The sequence below is a fragment of the Mandrillus leucophaeus genome, unplaced genomic scaffold, assembly GCF_000951045.1.
Source record: "Mandrillus leucophaeus isolate KB7577 unplaced genomic scaffold, Mleu.le_1.0 Scaffold322, whole genome shotgun sequence".
NCBI classification, from domain to species: domain Eukaryota; kingdom Metazoa; phylum Chordata; class Mammalia; order Primates; family Cercopithecidae; genus Mandrillus; species Mandrillus leucophaeus.
This window is the reverse complement of record NW_012103388.1, coordinates 3,706,564-3,720,343: the sequence shown is the minus strand read 5'-3', so window position 1 is coordinate 3,720,343 and position 13,780 is coordinate 3,706,564. Positions and strand designations below refer to the sequence as shown.

The following is a 13,780-nucleotide window of genomic DNA, read 5'->3' as shown; positions in this document are numbered from 1 at the left end:
CCTTCACCACAAAATGGGACCCAAACACTTTATTCCCCAAAGCACAGGCCACAGGCAACACGAGACTGTCATGCATAACAGACTTGACTAAAGGCCTGAGGATAACAGGGCGGTAGCTGAAAAATAAAACTTAAACCCGGCTACCAGGTTTCTGGAAGTGTTGACTATGCCCCTCCTGTCGCCTGCCTCTGGAGCTCCCTCACCTGTCTCCAGCTTCCAGGGTCCCTTAGTCCCACCCCTAATTTTTCCATGCCCTGCGTGGAGGACTCCCACCCGCCCCTCTCCCCACCCCCAGGTAGGGAAGGCAGCTTTTAATAGAGGTACATGAACCACTTAAAAACCTCAGCCTAACACAAAAGCCCACACATTGCACAATCCCGTGCATATGAAATCTCCGAACCAGGCCAATCCATAGAGATAGAAAGTGGATTTGTGGCTGCCTAGGTCAGCGGAAGGGAGGAGGGTGCGATGACAATGGGTATGGGGTTCTTTTTGAGATGAAGAAAATGTTCTACAATTAGTGATAATGGTTGCAGAATTCTGTGAATATACTAAAAACTACAGAATTTAAAGTATACTGAATTGTACACTTTAAATGGGTACATCTTAGGGCATGTGGATTATATTTCTATGAAGCTATTATTTATTTATTTTACTTTTTTGAGACAAGATCTCGTTCTGTCACCCAGGATGGAATGCAGTGGCACAAACAGAGCTCACTGCAGCCTTGACCTCCTGGACTTGAGTGATCCTCCCACCTCAGCCTCCCAAATAGCTGGGACCACAGGCATGCACAACCACGCCCAACTAATTGTTTTTAACTTAGTAGAGATGGGGTTTCACCAGGTTACCCAGGCTGGCCTCGAACTCCTGAGCTCAAGCAATCTGCCTGCCATGGCCTCCCCAAATGCTGGGATTACAGGAGTGAGCCACCGTGCCTGGACAAAGCTGTTATTTTAAAAACATCTCTGTGTGTCTAAGACACAGGGCCTCCCTGAGAACAGGGAGGTGTGTTTGCTTTAAGTCTACAATCACAAAGAGAGTCACCAGAGTTGTCCCTGCCGGAACCAGAGAGATTATGCCTCGAGGACAACTCAGCACAATGGGCCTGCAGCCTCCAGCGACAGGAGTGGCTGCTTGGGCCGGTGGTAGAACAGCCCTGCTAGACAAAGCGCAGATACCTGTAACAAAGACCAAAAAAAACTCAAAAAGAACCCCCATTCCTGTTGCATCCAATCTGCATCTGATGAAAGAAGGAATGAGGAAATAAATGAAGGGCTGATTGAAATAACTTTCCAGGATGGTGAGAATGCCTGGGACAGAACCCTGGTTCCATCTCCCACTTAGAGGAGCCCTTTTCACTAACAGCTCCACTTAACTTCTATTTGCCATGCAAATCAACTGGCCCAGGTGAGTGGTGCCTGCATCGACTCCTGAAATCCCAAGGGCTTCCACGGCTCCCCCGAGGCTCAATCAGGGCACAAAGACGCATGTGCAGACACTTTGCCTTTGCTAATCCTGTGGGCCTTCCACAGAGCAGGAAATCAATGACTCAAATATTCCTTTTGGCTCAGACAACTGCTTAAATGAGACTTTACCCTCGCGGCCAAGGAAGTTGGGTGGCAAGGGAGTTTCTTCAGACTCCTCCCCAGTTGATCCTGGATAGAACTGGCCTAGGTTTATATGCCATTGTTTGTTTTACTTAGGGTAAACCACTGCGAGTCCGGCCACTGAAAATCAGCTGACAGCAGGAGCAAAGATTCGCTGGGCTCACTGGGGAGCGCGGAATGTCTGCCATCCCTGAGATGTTTCCAGAATAGAGGGAGCCTTGCGCAAGCGCCAGAATGGCTTGGCCTCCCCAGCGGTTTGCTGTTGGGTCCAAGGATCCGGAGCTACCCTGCAGGCAGCCAATGCCTGGGCCAGGCACCAGCACCCCGGAGCCCTGAAGTGAGGGCTGTCCATGGGGAGCTTGTCTCCTCTGGTTTGTCCACAACCCAGTGACCCCAGGGTAGGGGTGGGCGTGGGGGGCTATGCCCAGAAACAACCTGGCACACGGCGAGGTGAGAGGGAGGGCTGGTTTTGGAAGCCACTTTAGAATCTTGGCCTAGTAATGCAGAATGCATGACCTTGGGGAAGTGTCCTGCCCTGTCAGGGGCTCGCAGGCCTCATCTGTGTGCTGGCCCCTTTAGGGTCATGAGTAGGTAACATACAGATAGGAGGCACCTGCACTGTGCATGGCGAGTGCTGTAAATCAAAAATAACATCCTAAGCCCTCCAACTGACTGAGGGGACCCCAGAGAAACCTGAGAAACTGAATTCCCAGCCATGGCGGGAAAGGAGGTCGAACACGCCTTGTTATACCCGCTCCCTTTTGGAATTTAGGTACAACTGACCAGCATTCACATTAAAACAGAGATCACAACATTACCAGAAAGGGGTCCTGATCCAGACCCCAAGAGGGTGCTCTTGGACATCACACAAAAAAGAATTCGGGGCAAGTGCATAAAATGAAAGCAAGTTTATTAAGAAAGTAAAGGAAGGCTGGGCACGGTGGCTCACACCTGTAACCCCAGCACTTTGGGAGGCCAACGTGGGAGGATTGCTTAAGCTCAGGAGTTGGAGATCAGCCTGAGTGAGACCCTATCCCTACAAAAAAAAAAAAAACAAAATTAGTCAGGCATGGTGGTGCATGTCCCAGCTACTCAGGAGGCTGAGGTGGGAGGATCGCTTGAGCTGAGGAGGTTGAGGCTGCAGTAAGCTGAGATTGCACCACTGCACTCTAGCCTGGATAACACAGAGAGACCCAGTCTCAAAAAAAACAAAAAAACAAAAAAACAAAAGAAAGTAGGCCAGGCACGGTGACTCACGCCTCTAATCCCAGCACTTTGGGAGGCCAAGGTGGGTGGATCACCTGAGGTTGGGAGTTCGAGTCCAGCCTGACCAATCTGGAGAAACCCCGCCTCTACTAAAAATAGAAAATTAGCCAGGTGTGGTGGCGCATGCCTGCAATCCTAACTACTCGGGAGGCTGAGGCAGGAGAATCACTTGAGCCTGGGAGGCGGAGGTTGCATTGAGCCGAGATTGCGCCATTTCACTCCAGTCTGGGTGACAGAGCAAGACTCCGTCTCAAAAAATAAAAAGGAAAGGAATAAAAGAATGGCTACTCCATAGACAGAGCAGTGGCATGGGCTGCTCAATCGAGTATACTTGTAGTTACTTCTTGATTACATGCTAAACAAAAGGTGGATTATTCATTAGTTTTTCAGGAAAGAGATGGGCAATTCCCCCTGCACTGAAGCTTCCTCCCCTTTAGACCATATAGAGTACCTTCCTGACGTTGCCATTGCATTTGTAAACGGTCACAGTGCTGGTGGGAGTGTGTGTTAGTATGCTAATGCATCATAATTAGAGTCTAACAAGCAGTGAGGACAACCAAAGGTCACTTTCATTGCCACCTTGGTTTTGGTGGGTTTTGGTGGGTTTCTTGACCGCATCCTGTTTTATCAGCAAAGTCCTTGTGACCTGATCTTATGCTGACCTCCTAACTCATCCTGTGCCTAAGAACATCTGGTCTCCTGGGAATGCAGTCCAGTAGGCTTAAGCTTTATTTCACCATCTATTCTCTCTGAAGGCTGCTTCATCTATACAACAAGAATCTGGACCCCCACAATTCCCCTTACCTTAATGCGAACATTTCTTTCTACTGACTTGAAGTCTTGGGACGAAGCTTAACCCTTTCAACGGGTTGCCAATCGGAAAATCTTTGAATCTACCTATGACCTGTAAGTCCCTGCTCCGAGTTGTCCTGACTTTCCGGTTGAACCAACATACACCTCCCATGTACGGGTTTTTGTTTTTGCCTCTAACGTCTGTCTCCCCATCATGTATATAAAACCAAACTGTAAACCAACTGCCTTGGGATCACTTTCTCAGGACCCCTTGAGGCTGCTCCCCAAGGCCCAGTCACTCATATTGACTCAGAATAAACCTCTTTAAAACATTTTACAGAGTTTGGTTTTTCCATTAACCATGCTGGCAAATGTTATTTCCCGTCCCTACACTCAATCACACCCTGGGCTGGTGCCACCTACCTTCCGCCTCATTCCTGGAACATGATTGGCCTTCTCCACCTCTGACTTGGTCCCATCTACTGAGCCTTTCTGAACCCGAGCTTCCTGTGGGGGAGGCAGAATGCTGTGAGAGTTAAGAGGCAGGGGATGCGTGGGCACACGGCCCCTTTAGCCAGTCAAGGACCTTCAGGAAGGCGCTGACCTCCTGTATTTGTCTCCTCCACAAAATGAGACTGATACATGTCCATCAGAGGCCCCTGGAGAGGATGAAGTGAGATGCCACGTGGGCGAAGCATGGGAGGCCCGCAGCCAGCCCGGTGATGGGCTGCACAGTTAGAGAGTGCACCTTCCCTCCCGGCACTTCCTCAGCATCTCCCACAGGTTTCATGCCCCTGAAACTAACCATGGGGTCTACTTCAAGTCTGCCTATCTTCTCTCCCGTGCCAGACTTAGAGCATCCCAGAGCCAGCCAGCAAGGGTCTGCCCAGGGCCGATGGGGGCCTGATTGCCCTGGCCTCCCAGAACCAACAGCGGGGAGGGCGGTGGTTTCTGTCTGTGGGGCTCCTGGACTTTGCCCGTGTGTCCCCTAAAGCATATCTCACTCAGTCACCCTTCACCTGAATTCTACAGCCTGGAGAGGCCCTCAGACTTCAAGGAGAACAAATCCCCCATACTATATGCTAAGCCGGTGTGTGTGATTCTGCACATTTTGGAAGAGAAATTCCTCACCTTCCATCAGCTCCTCAGGAGAATCCATCTTTGTCTCCCTTTTCTGCCTTATTGCCTTAAAAGCATTTAACTCACTCTGAATTTTTTTTTTTTTTTGAGATGGAGTCTCACTCTCTCCCAGGCTGGAGTGCAATGGCGCATCCTTGACCTACTGCAATCTCCACCTCTTGGGTTCAAGCGATTCTCCTGCCTCAGCCTCTCAAGTAGCTGGGATTACAGGTGCCTGCCACCACACCTGGCTAATTTTTTTTTTTGTATTTTTTAGTAGAAACACGGTTTCAACACGTTGGCTAGGCTGGTCTCGAACTCCTGACCTCAGGTGATCCACCCGCCTTGGCCTCTGAAAGATCTGGAATTACAGGCATGAGCCACCACACCCGTCATTTTGAAATTCTATTCCCGTGTTTGTTGCCTGTCTCTGCCACTAGAAAGTAAGTTCCAGGAGGGCTCATCTCATTCGTGGTTATATCCTCAGATCCTAAAACAGAGCCTGGCATTCAGAAGGTCTCAATATGTTTTGAATGAATGAATGATGTACTTTGAGCCAATGGCTAAGGGCTGTGGGTCCTGCCCTGCCATGGGGTCTGAACAAGGCATGGACCGTCCGTGGGGTCTTCCTCCGAGGACAGCGTCTGGGTTGAGGTCAGCTGCAGTGGAGAACGGTACTCCTAGAATAAGAGTCTAGACAGGGGAGGGGCTCAGCGTCCAGACTGGATCTGCCTGAGAAGAACAGAGTTCAAGGGTCTCAGAGGGCAGCCCACTTACGTTAGCATCTTGCAGAAAGGGCAGGACGGTGGGCCTCAGCTCTATTTTCTATTGTTGCATAACATGCTGTCCCAAAACTTAGTGGCTTAAAATGATTTTACAATATCTCATGCTTTTGTGGCAGGTTTTCATTCAGGGACTGCTGGGCAGGGTGATTCTTCTGCCCCATGTGGCACTGACTGAGGTCACCTGATGGCAGTCGGCTGGCAGATGGGCCGGTATGGAAGACCCTGGATAGCCTCCTTCATGAGTTGAGTGGTTTGGCAAGACGGCTGCAAGGCTGGGCTCAGTGGGGCCTGTCTCCTGGAGCGCCCACGCCTGGCCTCTCCTGCACAACAGCTCAGGGCTCCCGAGGCAGTCAGAAGACCAAGGCAGACACTGCAAGGCTGCTTTGACCCAGCCTTCGGAGTCACATAGCACCATTTCCATCATACCTCATTGGCTACAGGCAAGGCGCAGAGCCAGCCCAGACCCAAGAGAAATGAACAGAACTGTAGAGCAGCATGAATACCACTGGGATGGAGGCAGGGCATCTTTGGAGACAAGTCACCGCTGCCTCTCTCCGGGCTGGGCTCAGGGACACAGCCTGAAGCCAGGGACATTGGGTGGGGCCAGGAGAAGCCCAAAAGTCTCACCCCTTTGACTGGCTTTCCCCAGAACAAGGATCAAAGGACCATTAAGTAACCTCAAATGAGTCCTAACCACTTGAACTTCCAGCCAATTCCATATCCTATTTCAATACTTTGTCCAAGGCAACTTCTCAATAGAGATGTCATGTTCCAAGCGTGACTAACCACTTACGGTATTACCTGCTTGTGCTTTCACCCCGATCTGTGACTGTACTCCCTTTTTTGGGCATGCAGACCCAGTGAAAAGAATGGTGTCCTCTCATGACACTGCCTCTCAGGGTCCAGAAGCTGCAGCTTGTCCTTCAACCTTCGAGCTCCTCAGCTATCTGAACATGCCAGTGCCTGAAAACAAACTGAGAACCAACCAACAGTGGCTATGTGCTCTGGAAACACTCAGAGTGGTAGTTCAGGTGAGAGCAGTGCCATTTCCCAAGTGCTCCTGGTTGCTCCAACCCCATCCACGAAGAGTCTCAGACAGAACCCGAGGGAGGAGGCCGGGGAAAGAAACTGGGACATGCTGGGAAGGCAGCGGCAGAGCAGGCCACGGACCCTGGCCGGTGGCAAAGGGAAGGAGCGTGGCCTTCAGGAAGAGTCATACATCACCTCAGAGATGTGAGGAATCCACACCTCAGCACTTCTTGCAGAACTGACAACCCCTGTGAGACACGGGGACCTCATTCCTCCTTCTCAACAGAACTCTCCAGCATGAAGGTTCAAAGCATGGGCTTTGAATAACCTGGGCTGGAGTCCCAGCTGGATGGGCCTGGAAAAGTTACTGAATCTTTTCAATCTCCTTGGTAAAATGAAGAGAACGTCCCCTGCACTTATTGGGAAGAATCTATGACAGGAAGCCTGGAGAGTACCTAGCACAGTGCTTGGCATGAAATAGGCATCAGTAACTATCATCTTAAATATTATCATTGGGTCAGTCACCCCAGCAACCACCACCAACAGCCCCTTCTTTTGCCACTTCCCTGGCCCCAGTGTAGGTGAACTGCTCTAAATCAGCAATAAGGCCAGGCGCGGTGGCTCACACCTGTAATCCCAGCACTTTGGGAGGCCGAGGCGGGCGGATCACTTGAGGTGGGAGGTCGGGACCAGCCTGAACGACATGGTAAAACCCCATCTCTACTAAAAAAAAAATACAAAAGTAGCCGGGTGTGGTGGTGCATGCCTGTAATCCCAGCTACTTGGGAGGCACAGGTAGGAGAATTGCTTGAACCCAGGAGGCAGAGGTTGCAGTGAGCCGAGATCGCGCCATTGCACTCCAGCCTGGGCAACAAGAGCGAAACTCCATCTCAAAAATAAATAAATAAATAAAAATAAATCAGCAATGACCAACAGACATACCTTGGGAGCCACATCTATGAACTCCAATTTTCTAGCAGTCACATTACAAAAGATAAAGGGAAACAAGAGAAAGTAATTTTGATAGTATATTTTATTTAGCCCAATATATAAAAAATATTAACATGTAATCAATAGAAAAAATGATGTGACATCTTACATTCTCTTTAAAAAACATTAAGTCTTTGAAACCAGTGTGTTCTTACACTTACAGCCCATCTGAATCTGGCCCAACCACACTCCAGGGCTCCAAAGCCACAGGTGGCCAGGGGCATCGCACTGGACAGCACAGGGCTAGAGGCACTGGGTAGACCCTTCCCTGTTCCAAGCTCAGTGGCCTGGATGTGGGCAGAAAGAGGAGTCTGGATCTGGGTTTAAGCTACAAGAACTCCCTCCCCAGGGGTAACACAAATATTTTCTGTAATACTCCCCTGCCAGGATTGAAGAGAACAGAAAGAAAGGCAAAGGAGAGAAAATAAATGATTTATTTTTCCTTTATTATCATTTTTAGAGACAGGGTTTGGCTCTGCTACCCAGGCTAGAGTGCAGTGGCACAGTCATGGCTCATTGCAACCTTGATCCCTGAGCTCAAACAATCCTCCTGCCTCAATCTCCTGAGTAACTGGGACTTATAGGTATGTGCCACCATGCCTGGCTAATTTTTATTTTTTATTTTTGTAGCGATGGGGGCTCACTGTGTTGCCCAGACTGGTCTCAAACTCCTGGGTTCAATCAGTCCTCCCACCTCAGCCTCCCAAAGTACCGGGATTACAGGCTTGAGCCACCATGCCTGGCCCTTATTTTTCTTTATATTCACAGCAGATAAGTAATAATACACCATTGTACACAACCTTGCCTCTCCTAATAGAAAGCACATTCTTTATTTATACCAATAAAAAAAGCCCCAAAATCCCAAGGCTCTGACTGGGGTCCAGCGAGGATTAAGGTCATCAGGCACCAAACAGGATCCAAGGGCAAAGGGACAGTGTGGGGTTACCTGGAGACTCCCTGTGCAGAAAATGGGAGCTCAGGGCTACAGTGAGGGGGCCACTCCACTGTTCAGGTCTTTGGGCTCACCCTCCATTCAGTGCTGAACACGTGAACTTGGGCATAGAAGATGGTGGTTAAAGCTTGAATAAAAAGGCCCAAGAACCAATAGAAATGGAAGGAAACTGATAGCATATGGACGAAACGACTTATCCTCTGCTCTTGCTGGTGTCAATGTAAGAAAAGATCTGAGATTTTAAGAACAACGGGCAGGGGGCAACATAGTGAGACCCCATGTCTACAAAGAATAAAAAAGTAGCTAGGTGTAGTGGCACGTGCCTGTAGTCCCAGCCACTTGGGAGGCTGGGGTGGGAGGATTGCTTGAACCTGGGAGGTTGAGGCCACAGTGAGCTGTGACTGCACCACTTTACTCGAGCCTGGGTAACACAGTGAACCCCTATCTCAAGCAAACGAAACAAAACAAACAAACAACAAAAAAAAAACAGGACTCTGAAAGACAATTCAAACAACCAAACAGCAACAAAAAAATACGGACTTGCTAGAGAACCATCTGAAAAAGGAGCTAAAACTTCTCAGCAAAAGCTTTTGGGGCCAGTTCTGCTGGAAAGAGGACTGGGTTTGAACTGCGTGGCTCTTTGCAGTCATCAGAACCTCCATGTGCTTAAATGGCACTTGGAAAGACAGGTATAAAATGACACTTGGGGCTGGGCGCGGTGGCTCAAGCCTGTAATCCCAGCACTTTGGGAGGCCAAGGCGGGTGGATCACGAGGTCAGGAGATCGAGACTATCCTGGCTAACATGGTGAAACCCCGTCTCTACTAAAAATACAAAAAACTAGCCGGGCGTGGTGGTGGGCGCCTGTAGTCTCAGCTACTTGGGAGGCTGAGGCAGGAGAATGGCGTGAACCCGGGAGGCGGAGCTTGCAGTGAGCCGAGATCACGCCACTGCACTCCAGCCTGGGAGCACAGCGAGACTCCGTCTCAAAAAAAAAAAATAAATAAATAAAATAAAATGACACTTGGACACATGCCACTTTCTGCAAGTGGAAAAGAACTGGTCTCCGTTTTATAGAGTTTTATGGGAGCAAGAGAATAAGGACAATTCTAAACCCAGATTTTCTATCTGATCCTCAGTCTCTAGAAAGTTTGACATCCTAGATGAAGAACAAAAATAAGTTGAACATGGACACAGGGCGGGGAACAACATATACCGGGGCCTGTCATAGGGTGGGGAGGGAGGGAGAGTATTAGGAAAAATAGCCAATGCATGCTGGGCTTAATATCTAGGTGATGGGTAGATAGATGCAGCAAACCACCATGGTACACATTTACTTACGTAACAAACCTGCACATGTACCCCAGAACTAAAAATAAAAAAAAAATCTAAATGAAAAAAACAAGTAGAGACTCTTCAAAATAAGAGGGTATGTCAGGCAGCTACTATTATTTTTCCTTCAAATTAATAAGTGTCAGGTACCTGTTTAATCAGCTGGAGGTTAGAAAAAAATAATACAAATATTTTTCATGGAAACAAACAACAAGACGAAACAACAACAAAAGTAAGTTGAAAGCCATGTGTGTTAAGGTCACTCTTAGCATTTTCACCTTACATGAGAAGCAGAGACCAGGAAAAGACAAGGGCATGAATTTAGGGTACTCAAGTTCCAAATACACGAATCCATTGCTATTTGTTTCTTTTTCTCTTTCTTTTCTCAACAAGTTGGGGAACACATGCAGAAGCAACAACAGTCACCGACTGAGCTGACGGTATTCTCCATGGGGCTGAGTATGGGCATGCGTATTTCCCGGATGCCAGGGCAGGGGGTCTCCATCAATACATGGGTACTCAACACTACGGGCCTGGCTCCCTGCTTGAGGAGGACTCATGGGTCACCCTGAATGGCCCACACTCTCTGACACCTGGCAGAGTGGTCAAGTATGTGAAACATCTCTTAGGAACAGAAATATTTAGAGTTAGTCATTATTTTTTTAAACTTTCTTGGTGGGTTCAGAAACAAGTGACCATTTTGTGTAAATTCATTTATGTTGGAACAATGAGAACACATGGACACAGGGAGGGGAACATCACACACTGGGGCCTGTCGGGGTGTGGGGGTAGGGGAGGGATAACATTAAGAGAAATACCTAATGTAGATGATGGGTGGATGGGTGCAGCAAACTACCATGGCACGTGTATACCTATGTAACAAACCTGCACGTTCTGCACATGTACTCCAGAACTGAAAGTACAATAATAAAAAAAAGAAAAAAAAGTTCATTTATTTTGACTCTTACAAAGGCAAGGAATAGGGTTTTTGTTGTTGTTGTTGTTGTAGTTGTTTTTGAGACAGTCTCGCTCTGTTGCCCAGGCTGGAGTGCAGTGGTGTAATTTTGGCTTACTGCAACCTCCACCTACCAGCTTCAAGCAATTCTCCTACCTCAGCCTCCCGAGTAGCTGGGACTACAGGCATACAATACCACATCAGGCTAATGTTTTTGTATTTTTAGTAGAGATAGGGTTTCACCATGTTGGCCAGGTTGGTCTTGAACTCCCGACCTCAGGTGATCTGCTTACCTCGGCTTCCCAAAGTGCTGGGATTATAGGCGTGAGCCACTGCGCCTGACCAGGAATAGAGTTTTAATACAATTTTTCATCTGGCCTGAAAAATATACTTCAGTGTTCAATGATGTGAAATCTCTGAGATATCAGGGAATGAAAGGGATTAAAAGCTTTAAGAAATATAAATATAAATATGTATGTGTGTGTGTATACATATACTATTTATTTTTTTGCCCAGGGAAGACATCTGTCAGTGCTCATAAACCCTGTTTCCTCTGGTGACAAGTCAGTACCAGCTTAACCTAATGGTTGGCAAAAAAAGGACATGCAGAATTCAATGCAACACACATCCTGACAAGTTTATAAGGACCACGAGAAGTTTAGAGGCAGGAAATGAATAGTAACATCAACCACAGAAAGTAATATCACTCACTCCAGAGTTTAAAATGCTGGTACACAGGTGAGGGTAGGCCTTAGGCAAGCCAGCATGACAGCAAAGGATGGACGGACCCAGAGGAGACTCCAAGGATGTAAAATCATGAACGAAACAAAACATACAACCAAGACTCACCATAAAAATGATAACTGTGTGAGATAATGCATTTGTTAGCTAGATTTAACCATTCCCAAAGCATTGTGTTGTGCATGATAAATGCATACTATTTTGTCTGTCAATTTAAAAATAAAAATGAGAAAGGCCAGGTGCAGTGGCTCATGTCTGTAATCTCAATACTTTGGGAGGCCGAGGTGGGAGGACTGCTTGAGCCCAGAAGTTTCAGATCAGCCTGGGCAACACAGTGAGATCCCTATCCCTAAAACAATAAAAATAGAAAAAATGAGCCGGGTGTGGTGGTGCACACCAGCTACTCTGGATGCTGAGGCAGGACGATGGCTTGAGTCTAGGAGGTCAAGGCTGTAGTGAGCTGTGATCGTACCACTGCGCTTCAGCCTAGGCAACAGAGTGAGGCCCTGTCTTTAAAAAATAATAATAAATAAAAATTTTAAAATTTTAAAAATGAAAAAAAAAAAAAAAAGACAACCAAACCCCTTAGGCCCACTACCTCGCACCGAAAGCAGTGTTTGGGAGACAGCATGTGGCATCCAGAGGTGTGAAGCTCAGTCGAGGTGAGTAGAGCCAGCCTGTGAAATCCTGTACTTCCTGTTTCTGCAGAACCAGCTTCCAAATGGGAAGATGTAACAGACCGCTCCTCTGCAGCGACCTGCAGACCCCCAGAAAGGGCGCTCCTTGAAGCAGCAGGGCCTCGGCCTCATCAGCCACCACCACATTCACGTGGGTGAGGGCGATGGCACTGCCCACCTGGTCTTATTGTCCTTGCATTCCTCTTTCTGACACATTCAACAGGGAGCTATGAGACCAGGGGCGATGTTCTCCCGCAGCAGCCGATGAGTCTTCTTCTCTTGACTGTCTTGTTCAGGAGCCCTTCCGCTCTGAGAAAACCAGCAAGGCCTCTCCAAGTGCACTAAGCAGGACGCTAAAACAACAGCAGAAGGTCAGCTCTCCACTCTCCCGGGACCCCTGAGCTGCCTGGCGCCCACACACGCAGGGCAAGGGGTGCCTCCCCTCATTCTGTGACTGTGACTCATCACCAGCCCGGACTGCCATGCTTCCAGGTCAAGCCAAGGAATCGCTCCTATCACTCAGGGCAGACCTCGGGTACACATGGGAGGTGAGAAGGCTGGGAGGCGGGCTCGATACCTTCCCTCGGGGAAGTAGGTGAAGCATCCCACACATCCCGACCTGGTGAGGGTGAGCACTTGGGTTAGTGCTCTCTGGCAGAAACACAGACTTCCGGCAGGAGCGATCCCATAGACGCCTCTGGTGCTGTTGGCAAATTGGGCTGAGGGATAGGAAATCACACAGGTATCCATATTCTTAAAATTAAGGTGACAATCTCAGAATCTTTTCATTTCATGTAAACTACAGAACATTTAAAGGTGAAAATACAAGTGGGGAATCATCATTTTCCCACCAGCACAGAAAGACACATGGCCAGTGATCTGAAAATGAAAAAGCAGTGGGAGAACTGGAGACAGTGAGGGAAGAAGAGCTGAATATTTTAACATCCCTCAAATGTAATACAGCCAAAGTCCTCTCCACTTTCTATTTTGAACCTCACCACAGACAGTCTATCTGAATTCCGTCAGTCTTCTGGGGCCTGTGCTGGGCCATCATCAAGGGGCTATGGTGGTAGGTATCTGATGGGGAGAGCCCTTTTTCAGAGGTGCCAACAGCCCTTTTGGTCAGACCCTTTCCTTCCCTTCCTCTCTCATCTGCCTACCCAGCACCCCAATCCTTCATACGCTCACTCGCAACACACACCCAGGCCATGGTGCCTTCGTATCTTGAATGTTTGTTGTGCTGAGTGTATAACAGACACATAGGCTGTCCATGCTACATACCTGGTGGAAAATGTTCCTTTGGTGGGTGACCCTGACATACAGGTTAACTCACACCATTTTCTACTTTAGTACAGGAATGAATTGACTATGAGTGGGAATATAAAAACAATATGCTTTAGGCGCCGGGTGCAGTGGCTCATGCCTGTAATCCCAGCACTTTGGGAGGCCGAGGTGGGCAGATCACAAGGGCAGGAGATCGAGACCATCCTGGCTAACAAGATGAAACTCCGTCTCTACTAAAAATACAAAAAA

At 48.3% G+C, this 13,780-nt stretch overlaps 1 protein-coding gene across 1 annotated transcript in view; it reads right to left on the bottom strand.

Annotated features, from left to right (window-relative positions):
• Positions 1-10,576: 10,576 nt before the first annotated feature.
• Positions 10,577-13,780, bottom strand: part of TMEM241 (transmembrane protein 241) — a 147,204-nt gene continuing 144,000 nt past the window's right edge. The window contains exon 15 of the mRNA XM_011988092.1: positions 10,577-12,600. Coding sequence (XP_011843482.1) covers positions 12,540-12,600 — 61 coding nt within the window. The 3' untranslated portion in view covers positions 10,577-12,539. The remainder of the gene's footprint in view (positions 12,601-13,780) is intronic.